The sequence below is a fragment of the Taurulus bubalis genome, assembly GCF_910589615.1.
Source record: "Taurulus bubalis genome assembly, chromosome: 2".
NCBI lineage: Eukaryota > Metazoa > Chordata > Actinopteri > Perciformes > Cottidae > Taurulus > Taurulus bubalis.
The window spans coordinates 13156736-13169391 of record NC_136590.1 but is presented as its reverse complement, the minus strand read 5'-3'; the positions used below and the strand labels follow the sequence as shown (position 1 = coordinate 13169391).

Here is a 12656-nt window from a genome sequence, read left to right as displayed (position 1 = left end):
CAATTGTACCGTTGGTTCTCCCGTCCATCAAAAGCCTTGCTCTGACTCAGGCTGACAGTATATGAGGTCATACTGTACACTATGTGTATCTGCACACAAGATTAATTCCTTTGCATTTCCTTATAATGCTGGCATTTGTATATGCACAGCATAAAATCTTTTGCATAATTTTATCACGGACTGATGCTGAGAAGCTTAATCTTTAATTTGATCAAAACTGTTTCGGTTTGCTCCTATTTTGTCCTAGTCAGCAGATAAAAGGCACCGTTACATTACTATGAGTCTCCTTAAGGATACACTGAAGAGTGACAATTCACATTTATTTATAAGTATATACGTTTATACACAGAAGACAAAGGTGGGAGGTTACAAAGGAACATGTTGTCTCAGGTATAATAAGAACAAAGGGACCGGATCACCTATGGGCTAAAGATCTTTGTCCTGCCCTAGAAAGAGAGAATACAACTAACTATATATTGGTAGCACTTTATAAAAAGTACACACTATTTAGCATTAGTAAAGCATGAATAAACACTTAATTCCTAATTTATAAAGCATTATTCCAACATGAATACTCATTAGTAACTCATTAGTATGCACTTCATAAATACAGTTATAAATGTTTCGTTCTTGATTAATAAGATTGACTATTATTACGTGTCATGATTGGGTTTTCATACTTTATAAATGTTGGATTCCCCATTTGTAAATGAAGTATTAAGGACTTCTAGATGGTTAATAAGATAATGTATAAAGTGTTAGTAAATGATACAAAATTATTTAAATGTCATTTATTCATACATATGAATTAGATATGCACTTTATACGCATGTTTTAATACTGCAATTCATGATTAATTCAGGTAATTCCTACTCGTTAGTTAAGTATGTTCTGTGACCTAATCTAAAGTGAAGACTATCGATGCTTTACAAAGCATTTATAAGCAGTGCATCAAAGCTAACCCAAGTCTCCGTTATCTTCTCAAAAGAAAAGGGAAATAGACACAACATTAAGTGATAAAGAACATTAATATGATGGTGATGGGGGGCAATGCCTGTCAGTGGCACGGTGTGCAACATATTGTAACAAACAGTAGTTTGCTACAATATGTTGCACATATATATTATTGATTATGTAAGCTATGCTTTGCCTTGCGGTGCGCGAGAGTTTAAGGAGGGACGAAGGAAGTTTAATTTGTGATGGGTGGGACAATGAGTTCAAGCTTAAAAGGTGCAATTAAATACAGCAACTTGTAGAGGGTTGGCATATAATAAGCGAAATAAAAAAAATGTTAATCCATCTATTAACAATAAGAGACTTTAAAGTAGATATTGTTACAGAGCACTGTCCTTGCTCTTGTGGTTTAATTGGGAGAAAAACGTCTTACCAGTGGGTGCTTTGTGGTTCACTCCGCTGCTTCTGACTTTTTCAAACACAGTGAAGAGACTGAAGTTGTCTCTAGTCCCACTTGTGAGCTCTGAGATTGTGTATGACATTGGATCCTGTCCCGCTGATGCAGAAACATTAAACTCTCTTCCATTTAGCACAAGTGTATAATTGAGGAAGTCATTAATTTTTTTCCACTGCAGAGTTATACTGGTCTCATTGTGTGTGACTGATTTGACATCTTCTGCATTGGGAGGAGCTAGGATGTAAAAAGAAGTGGAAAAGATGTTGAAACAAAATCCGAGTTTAAAAAATGACATCCTTAATAAAATGTTGTGTTTTGTGCAGTTTCTTTTTTAAACAAATAATAAGTTGCATTACATTATTTTATTATCCACAATCTACAATATTAAGAGAACAACACACTTCTGTTGCTTATAAACTTTTATTTATATGATATTCTTGCAGAGCTTTGCCCTGGCTCTTGTTATATGGCTATATGCAAATAATAAGTTGCATTTCATTATTGAATTTCACTAGCCACAATCTACAATATTGAGTGAACAACACCCTTCTGTTACTTATACACTTTAAATTATTTTATATTCTTGCAGAGCTTTGACTTTTTTTAAAATAAATAATAAGTTGCATTACACTATTGAATTTAATTAGCCACAAAAAAAGATGACATCCTTGATAAATTGTTGTGTTCAACAGCCTTGATCTCTGATGCTACGACTGCCTACATGCAAAGGAAGCTAGCTGTTATTTGAGTGATTTGTGAGCGAGGTGCCCAGCAGCATTATAAGTCCTTCAAAGCGAACGATTGACTCCCGGTTTGTGGCTTTAGAGGGCGATGGATACAACATGAAGAACTTTGGTTTTCTCATCAATTCTCATTTTGTTCTGCACAACTACTGTTAAACTCACACAAAAAAACTGTAAATGAACAAAAGCTGCTTAGTTTTTTTTCTTTTTTCTTTTCTCTGTAGCAAAGACTGCAATCTAAATTCCGTTGTGCTACCCTGTCCTACAAAGACAAATTAAACCCTTGTAACCCGTTGTAAAACAGAAACGTGTTCGTGGATGTAGTCTGAGATTGATTTTGTCGCTTGTTCAGATCCCTCTGTTACAGTGACGTTTATCTGTCCTCCACTGAACTTAAGAATAGTGTGTAAAGTTGAGGGGGAATAATTGGCAGCAATGGAATATGTATTGTCTTCGTTAGCTTAGGAAAAGCCATTTATATCTACATAGGGTGTGGGTTGTCTTCCACGTACTCGACCATGTTGCACCGCCATGTTTCTACAGCAGCCACACTGTTGTTAATGTGGCAAATGACTATTCTAGGTGGAAACGTCTGTTTTTTTAATGAAATATCTACATAGGTGTATAGAGGCCCATTTCCAGCAACTATCACTCCAGTGTTCTAATGCTACATTGTGTTTGCTAATCGCATAGAAGACTAATGGATGATTAGAAAACCCTTGAAAACCCTTGTGCAATTCTGTTAGCACAACTTAAAACAGTTATGCTGGTGAGAGAAGCTGTACAACTGGCCTTCCTTTGAGCTAGTTGAGTATATAGAGCATCACATTTGTGGGTTCGATTATACTTTCAAAATAGCAAGAAAAAGAGAACTTTCATGTGAAACTCAACAGTCTATTCTTGTTCTTAGAAATGAACGCTATTCCATGCAAGAAATTGCAAAGACACTGAAAATGTGTCCGGGTGACCCCAAACTTTTGAACGGTGGTGTACATGCACTGTCTTTGATATAATGAGTCATAATAGGAGACCATTCCTCCACATGCAGAAGATCAGAAACAGCTGGCCCTCTGGTGTGGTCAGAACAACCTGGAGCTGAAGAAACTCAAAACTATGGAGAGGATAGCAGAGGACCACAACAGACTACAACAAAGTCAGGTCTTTAAAGAAAATCATTGGTGCCAGCCTGCCCTCTATCCAAGAAACTGGCAGGAAATGTCAGTGCAGCAGACCCATCACACCCTGGACACAACCAGTTCATACTCCTCCCCTCTGGGAGACACAACAGAGCACTGTACACCAACACCACCAGACACCAGAACAGCTTCCTTGTTGATGTGCTTAAAAAACAAGGTCTGCTTACAATCCCCACTCTCATGTCTTCCTTTTTGTCTTGACTGATTAGTGTGCATCTCTTTTATTTTTCTGTGTGTTCTTGTGTAACATTATTAAAGAGTGTGTCAGGCTCATATGGCCCCTGATGATCTCACTGTTGTCTGAAATATGTAATTCGTCCCCAACACAGAAGGTGGCAGTAGAGATGCTCAGATAACCGGACGAGGGTCTCCGTTTCGTGAGCTGCAGTTTGCTAAAGAAAGATAATTACAAAGCCAGCTGACGGTGCTGGGATCGCTCACAGACCTCTGGCGAGAGACGACGAGCAGAGGTGACTATGCGAACTAAACTTTATCCACAGCCCGGTTCTGCCAGTGAGCATGCGTGTTAGCTACTATGTAGCATTATGCTAGCTGGTGCTAACTTGGAGGACGTTAGGTGAACAGTCGCTTTGCGTCGTCGGCTGTTAGTTCTTGTTTTAAGTACTTTGAACAAACGAACTGAAGCCAGAAGTGAAGACAATCATGTCTGTTCTCAAACATGTGCATTTCAGAGGTTGTCAATGATCTCAGTTCACTACAACAGATAACAAAGGTGCCAGCACCTGACTCGAGATGTCACATCCCACTTGAACTCAATTCACTTAACAACACATGACGACAGGCTGGCTGATGTTTCACTGAAGCCCTTAAACACCGGTTGCATAAAAGCTGGACAGCAAAGGCGTGCAGCACTTTGATAATCTCACTTCACCAGGCGAGTGAACTCACACAACACTCACCAACCCACGCGTGTGTCAGGCAAGATAACTAGCATAGTGGGAAAGGAAAGGTAAGACGTGTTTCTTTGTCTTCTGGACAGTTTTGTGTTGCACAACAGGAGTGCTAATGGCGTCCCCCTAACTGGGCATGGTTTCACGTCAACATTACCCTCATACCAGTCGTATTGATTGTTTTTTTTTTGTCTTTCAGAAATGCAGTCTGTGGTCAAACAAAACCTCCATTTGGAGACCGAAGGAGACGTGAACAAACTCATCAACCTGAAGCTCAATGCATCCTACACCTACCTTTCTCTGGTAGGATTTCTGTCACAGTATCATGAACATCCACGGCAGCATAGTCTCTGTATGAATAACTAGTATTGTTTTGCAATGTGTTGAAATTCTGTTTTTTCACTGAAATATACTAATAATTTCCCCTCTTTGCCAGCGTTCCTTCTCTCTTAAACACGTGTTTGCACTCTAATCCTTAAATACTGTGTTTCTCTCATTTATTCTCTAGGGGATGTATTTTGACAGGGACGATGTTGCTCTGGCAAAATTCTCCACTTTTTTCCTGGAGCGCTCGGTGACAGAGAGGCAACAGGCTGAGAAGCTGCTGGAATATCAGAACCTGAGAGGAGGTCACATTTTGCTTCAGACCATTGCTGTAAGTCAATTTGTTTTTAAGGGGCATTTTCAAGCCATCATTGTGACGATTGATAGATATATTTATCCAAGTGTACACTTTCTGTTCTAGAAACCCAGTAGAGAGGACTGGGGAGGTGGTCTGGATGCACTGTCCTTCTCCCTGGACTTCCAGAAGGTCCTAAACGGATGTGTCCTTGACGTGCACCGCAGAGCTGATGTCCACACTGACCCTCATGTGAGTCTGGTGCAGACGGATAGAACTGCTATTTGTTCTTGAGCTATTGTTTAGCTGAGAGATAGTGAATTTGAAACAGCTACACTGTTGCAAATTCACAATTTGTGTGAGTTCAATGTGTATTAAGCAAACTCAGTCTGCAAGATTTAAGGGTTGTGTTGTCTTATAAATATGAACTGTGTCCGCATATATTATATTTGGTCACCTTTTTATAGCATTCTTTTAAATCTTCCTCACTATAGTCTGTCTTACCTCTCCTGCAGCTGTGTGACTTCCTCGAGCAGCACTTCCTCACCGATGGCTATGACACCATCAAGAAGCTGGGCGATTACATTGGCAGTCTGACCCGCATCACTGCGTCTGAGACACACGGTGCTATGGGAGAATACCTCTTTGATAAACACACTATGTAAAGGTCACACACCAGTACAAGGAAACAAGCTCCACATTTTAAAAGATACATAGTAAACCGAATAACAGTCCCTCACACTGTGCATTCTACTCCGTTAAGAAAACTATACAATATTGTCATAGTTTACTATAAGCTTAATTTTTGTACGATGGGCACAAGAGAAGTTCTTGGAAAATAACACAAAATACCTCAATTTTATAGCATCTCATTAATATGGTGCTAAAAACTATTTTCCTCAGCTGTTAATTAGTCATGTGTTCATTTAGACTCAGTTTATCATGTGTCATGCATTCCAGTGTGTCAGATGTTTCAACTTTCACAAATGTAATAATTCATACTATTTTTGAGTCAAATACATCATTTAAGATTTGGAATGTAATTGAAAAATTGAATAAAGCCAAACTATGCTGACACATCATTTGTTGTTTTCTTTTACAACCACTTTAACATTTATATGTCCAATTGTTCACACATGGACATCTGTTCAGTCACTTTCTGTACTTTTCCTGATGTCAAGTCTGCCACTATAGAACACTGTAAAGATAACAGTGGGACTTTGCTTAGTCACTGTTGGGGGGAGCTTAATGTTTAACATTAGGCTACCAGACAGCATGTGGTTAAAAATGACCATGCTGCTTCTTAGTAAAATGCATGCAAAGATAAGGTTCAGATACAGTAGTTGTCAACAAAGTGCATCACAGTCAGGCATAGTACTCTGTTTGTGTTTCAGTTGCAACCTAGAGATGCATTGCTGCAACATACTAAATTAAAACAAAATATGAACAGTGGTTGGAAAGAAAAAAATAAGATTGGATAATTTGTTTATTTTATTTGAACTGAGAACATATGACAAATGAGAGCAGCAGTGTTTACAAATACATCATTAAGTTATAATTAACATGGTCTCGAGTATTGTTAAATATACTTTGATTGAGAAGAGAGACCTCAAAGTGAGAAAAAAGATCCCCTTAATTAGCTGACCCATTAACAAAATCCATGTGTTGATAAGACCCCTTTGTTACAGACTGCAGCAGGATAATAATGCAAACAAGTATGTCAGCCTCACAGTTATATTTGTGTTGCCATGTTAGTGTTCTTTTCCCATTTTGTTTCCCTATGCAGTTTAGTTAGTCATCTATTAGAGGAGGCTGTTGCATGTTGGACTGTAGCCACTGAGATCTCCAGATGTAGCAGTGCAAACAAGTGGCAGCATGTCCAGGGATTAATGTTCACAGTGCTCTAAATACGAGTATGTGTTTTGTACAGTTAAATGGTAAGCCAAAGGATGGGGAGGATGGAATATCCACTCTCAGTGAAAGTTGTTGGTAGATTGACGATTGACTGCGAGGACAGCAATGCTGAGGGGATTAGTGGAGGGCTGGATGTACTACAATCTCTTCAATCCAATGGATAAACACAACCACCACTGCCATGTTTTATCAGTCACTTTTCCTACTCAACAAGAAGAAGCGTTACATTGTTCAACATGTGTGAAATCTTTAACAGTGGAGTGTTAATATACAAGAAGGTGACTGTTGCTCTTCATGCATCTTTGTTCAGAGACATACAGCAACAGATGTGTTGGCAGCATTCTAATATCGGGAGGAGGGGAGGGGGGATTAAATCCCCACACTGCTCTAGTGATTTGACAGCGCTTTGGCTTTGATAGAAAGGGTTTCAGGGAGCCTGCCAGTCAGAGTCAGCAGCCTACCGAAGAAACGATGGGTGTGTGAGCGCTACAACGGGCCAAAGGGGAAGCAGCAAGAAATACACTTTGAAACCAAAAGTTGCTCCAAAAGCTGTGTCGACATTAAAGGGACATCAACAGGTGAGATAAATATGCATAGGATTTCAAACGTTATTTTTTGATTAAAAAGAGCACTACATTTCAACAAATTTAAACTGGGGGAGAAAAAGCTAGAATTTGTATTTATTTTTTATAATAAAATCCCGTTAGGATTTGAACATACCCACTTAAATGCAGCCTCTTGTCTGTTTTTATGTGAACGATTTGCCGATAGTGTCCGATGAATCTGAAATCAACCATCACCCCTAATAAACAGCTCATAAGAGATACCTATAAATGTGAATATATGTCATTAATGTTTTCATTTCAGTCATTATTTTGAAAGTAGACTCATTTTAAATTTGCATTTGAGAAAGTTATGTGATTCCAACAAAATGTTACTTTCTATGTACATTATATTCATAAAATTACATATTTATAATTGTATATATATTTTTATGTAATATTAGTATATATTATATTATTATATAGATATATGATACATATATATAATGCATATTTTTTTATTATATACATTTTATCTTTTTGTTTGTGGCTAAATATACATGAAAACTAGAAATCTCTGAATTTTTTTTGCCATAGTCCACTGGACGTCCTTTGAAAAATGCTTCTCAGAAAACTCTCCATGAGAGGAAAATTGAGGGAGGAGCCCCTCAACCCCTGTATATTTAAGCTTTGAGGAGGGATTTTGGATTAATACTGTAGTGCCACAGTTTAATCCAGTTACATGCATAGACAGTGATGAGAGAAAAATAGGGATGGCACAAATGGGAGAGTGACAGCAATAGAGAGATGACAGAGAGAATGAGAGTAACAGAGGGATTTGGGTCAGCCATGTTGAGCATCTGGCTTAAAGATGGCCTATGCTCTTGAACTGTACAGCAACGCATTGACATGGGGATTACATGGCGCACATACGTGGTTGTGTTATCTCTCACTGCAGGTGCCAACATGACAGAATATAACAAACCAACAATAACTGGACCGATTCATCTGTTTTGACAGCTGCCATGAGGTTGGCCAGCGCAGGGGTCCGGGCCCGGAGGGCTGCGGAGCTGTCTGAACCAGAGCAGGAGGAAGCAACAGAGCCGGTTCACCATGAGCACTCCCATACAGAGCACACCCATACGGAGCACCATGAGCACGCCCATCCAGAGCATCACCCCGGCCACGACTACAACCACATGAAGGAGAAGTTCATGAATGAACTTGGTCATCTGCCAAGTAAGCCACTTCTAGAATTGAAGTTTCACAACTTAATTTACTTGATGAAATAAACTATATATTTTACATCCTCTTTGGTTATCGTTTGATAGAAATTCACCCATGTACTGAATCGACATTATGATATATAAATAATGTTGCACATTCTATTGACCAATGTTGTCTAGCTTATTTTTTAAAGGTTCAAGGTATTGCGTTTGAGTGTTTTTGACAAAACATTCAACATATTATAACAAATGAGGAATTTTAGCTTGTTTTCATGGTCATTATACTAATAACTATTTGTGACGTTCTACACCCATGAAAATCTTAGTGGGAAAAGAGCATAATAATTGTTTTGGCGTTTAATTAACAGTTACTGCAGCGGTGCTATGAGTAAGGCACCTAATGATGAACTGTGCTGCGGGCTGTGGTTGTACAGGGCCACTCCCAGTTATTATCTGATTGTGGAGAAGGGTGTTGCTGACAACACACATGCATGCTCATCAAACCGTCGCCAGAAAACAAGTGCTTGAAAAAAAGTAATGTCATGAAATGCTGCAAAGAACCCTCCAAACACAGCTTTTGTTTCAATATATAGGATGTCTTATTTTGACGATAGTGTGCATTACGCTCTCAGTTCTGTTTCCAAGCTTTTAAAAAGGAGTTTATGTTCAACAATATTGTTGGAACTGTTTCAGATTGTAGCAGTAAACCGATTCATGAAAGTGGATCTTTCTTTGATGTAATCTCTTGAAAATCCTGATGCGTAAGACTTTTACAAAGCCTTCTACAGAGAGGCTTGTGTTTAAAAGTCTATTTAAAAATCTGTTTCAGATTCATGTTTTTTGTTTCTTTTATTTGGGTTTTTGTTGTTGTTTTTTGGGGGTCTGGTTTTTTCCACATCATGTTCATCATGTTATTCGAACATAACAGAAGATCAGACATCCATATATGTCGGCCATATCAAAGCATACTACCATTTTGCATACAGTGAATGCTGATGAGTAAATTCACCTTCTTTTTATTTTGCAGTTCCCGTGTGGGCAATAGCAGCCATTGTTGTAGTGGTCCTGGTTTTGGTGGCATGCTTCATCTTTTGTCTTGTCAAGAAATGCTTCGGGAAAAAGAAAAAGCCAAAGAAAGTGAGGGAGCGGAAGACAGGTCGCCGCAAAAAGGAAAAGGAAGGTGAAGGAGAGGCTGGAGAGAAGGTACGTCGTATCCAGTAACACATCATTGTATAATCTTACCTGATCTAGATCTTCATGATAAATACCCAATGCACTTTGAATCTGGCAGGAGGGAGAGGTGAAGAAGGAAGGAGAGGAAGAAGAGAAAGAACAGGAAAAGTTAGGAAGGCTGGAGTTCTCGTTGGACTACAACTTCACAGATGCCCAGGTAGGTCCTGTGTGAAAACAAAATCCTTATCAGTTGCATCAAATACATTCATATTAATGATTAGAATTTAGGGACTCGACAAATACCCCATCAAGAAAAAATCTATACACCTTTTTCATGACCACGGATCATTCTGACACCTGTTGTCTTTCCTCCTAAGCTTATCGTGGGTATCCTTCAGGCTCAGGACCTTGCTGCTATGGACATGGGGGGAACCTCAGACCCCTATGTCAAAGTGTATTTGTTGCCAGACAAAAAGAAGAAGTACGAGACCAAAGTTCAACGCAAGAATTTATGTCCTGTTTTCAACGAGACTTTCATCTTTAAGGTACCATGTGTCTGACATCGTGCCTTTGTCGACTTGATGTTGTCTGTGTTTTGTTTGCTCTTTCTCTTGTTTTTATGTCTCTGTCGCAGCTTGTGTTGGTGTTCCAGGTTGTTGATGACATATCACTTTTTACCCCTGATGAGACAGAAGTTTGGCCTATGTCTGAACTTCCCCTCGTCTTTAATCTTTCAATCCCTGAATGGCGTCTGTCAAGGTTTCCCTGCCTCTAAAATATCAAAACAGAATGTTTTTAATTTCCTCCTGTTGCCACATGTTCCTTGTAGTTGTCTGCATTTGTAAATGGGATTCCACGTAAACAAAATTGTCTACAATCTACCTCCAACTATTGTACATTCTAATGCTGTAACAACCTCTCTCTCTAGATCCCATATGCAGAGTTGGGCGGAAAGACTTTAGTGCTGCAAGTTTTTGACTTTGACCGCTTCTCCAAGCATGATATCATCGGCGAGATAAAGATTCCCATGAACAGCGTTGACTTGGGCCAGCCAATGCAACAATGGAGAGATGTGGAGAGTGGTGAAAAGGAGGAGGTATGATATATTGTATTACAATGTTATGTTGTGTGAATGTATATGTACTAAATAATATACTCTCTAGTTAATAATCGTAAAAATCTGCAGGTTCATAAAGGATGACTTCATTTTAATTTAATGGGACGTGATGGTAATACATCATATTTTCCTTTCAGCAAGAAAAACTGGGCGATATCTGCATTTCTTTACGATATGTACCCACTGCTGGAAAACTCACAGTGAACATCATGGAGGCAAAGAATCTGAAGAAAATGGATGTTGGTGGATTATCAGGTAATTATCATTCAGATATTTGCTTAATTCTTTTTAAAACCGGGCTACTACAAGCTTCTGTTTTAGGAGGAAGTAAAATAGCTCAACAAAACACAACTATATCACCTTCTTTTCCTCCTATATAAGATCCGTATGTGAAGATCGTTCTGCAGCAAAATGGGAAACGGATTAAGAAGAAAAAGACGACCGTTAAGAAAAACACGCTCAATCCTTACTTTAATGAGAGTTTCAGTTTTGAAGTCCCCTTTGAGCAGATACAGGTAAGATGTGTCTCAATATTAATTATCAATTAGAAGTTTAGCAGACCCTTATTGTTAACTCTGATTTTTTGTCTTTCAGAAAGTGCAGGTTGTCATCACAGTGTTTGACTACGATAAGCTTGGGAGCAATGACCCCATTGGAAAGACCTTCATGGGTTATGGAGCGACAGGAGTTGGCCTGCGCCACTGGTCAGAAATGATAGCCAATCCCAGACGCCCAGTAGCCCAGTGGCACACTCTGCTGCCAGAAGAAGAAGTCGATGCAGCAGTCAAAGCAAAACCTCGTTAGAGTCGGACCTTGTTTGGATATCGAATACTGCCAATATCTTACTTATTGTCATCGTCCAGTGGTGTTCTCAAGTTGCATTTCCTGTTTTCCATCTTGTTTCTTTTAAGATACTTTAGTGTGTGTGTGTGTTTGTGTGTGTGTGTGTGTGTGTGTGTGTGTGTGTGTGTGTGTGTGTGTGTGTGTACAGGCAACATTCAGTTGTTACTCAGCTGTTTACCATATACTGTAATCCAATATTACTTTGTATTTGTATACTTGTAAAACACGTATCTGTGAATGTGCATCTTTTGTGTATGCTCATGTATGGGCCTATTAAAATGTGAATGCCTAAAGGAAGGATTTCAGCGTCACTTTGTTCTAAAGTCCCGCTGGAGACGTGGTAGAGCTAAAAAGGCTAATCCTTTTACATCTGTAATTATGACATCCCGCCTGGTCCTTTTTGTCTTTTTCATCAATAAAAGTGTCAGAAAATGTCCTTTGGCTTAATCATTTTTGCTCCTTTTTTCAGGAGGAATTTAACTTTCAAAATCTGGCAAGTATTTGTCATTATTATATGTTGTAAAGGCGTATAACAATAACCAAAGAGTAAAGAAGCGTATTTGAATTTGCATCAGGTTTCTTTTCATGAAAAAATTGTAAATGAACATGAAGAAAACTTTTGAGATTACAGAAATGAAATAAAAAACAGGCTTGTTGTATTGCTTTAGTTATTGCAAGTGTAAATTAACCCACAATGGACTATTTTAAAACAATACTTCTCTTACTCTCAACTTTAATTAAATTAATAATATCAGATTGATAGGAAAGAGTATACAACGTTTTCACCCTAATCACACCCATAAAGGCAAAGCTGCCTTTATGGGTGTGATGTCATGTTCCACCGGTAGATGGCGCCCGTCCTAGCCATTTAGACACGGTTGCTTAGCAGCAGAACTCATACGCTCCGTGCAGACGGTTCGCTGGGTAACTTCACTCAGGTGTCCCACTGGGAGGTGACTTT

The 12656-nt window shown here is 38.8% G+C and overlaps 2 protein-coding genes across 2 annotated transcripts; both read left to right on the top strand.

The window, feature by feature from the left end:
- The first annotated feature begins 3762 nt into the window (after positions 1-3762).
- LOC306753252 (ferritin, middle subunit) lies at positions 3763-5951 on the top strand. The gene is made up of 5 exons (XM_079237119.1): positions 3763-3820; positions 4461-4564; positions 4770-4916; positions 5007-5132; positions 5396-5951. Exons 2-5 carry the CDS (start codon positions 4463-4465, stop codon positions 5543-5545), a joined length of 525 nt encoding a protein of 174 aa, XP_079093245.1. The 5' UTR covers positions 3763-3820; positions 4461-4462; the 3' UTR covers positions 5546-5951.
- Positions 5952-8361: 2410 nt separating this feature from the next.
- syt5b (synaptotagmin Vb) lies at positions 8362-11656 on the top strand (the record flags this gene model as incomplete). Its single annotated transcript, XM_079237117.1, has 8 exons — positions 8362-8575; positions 9590-9765; positions 9854-9952; positions 10113-10280; positions 10664-10831; positions 10993-11107; positions 11234-11367; positions 11447-11656. 8 exons carry the CDS (start codon positions 8362-8364, stop codon positions 11654-11656), a joined length of 1284 nt encoding a protein of 427 aa, XP_079093243.1.
- Between the last annotated feature and the right edge of the window lie 1000 nt (positions 11657-12656).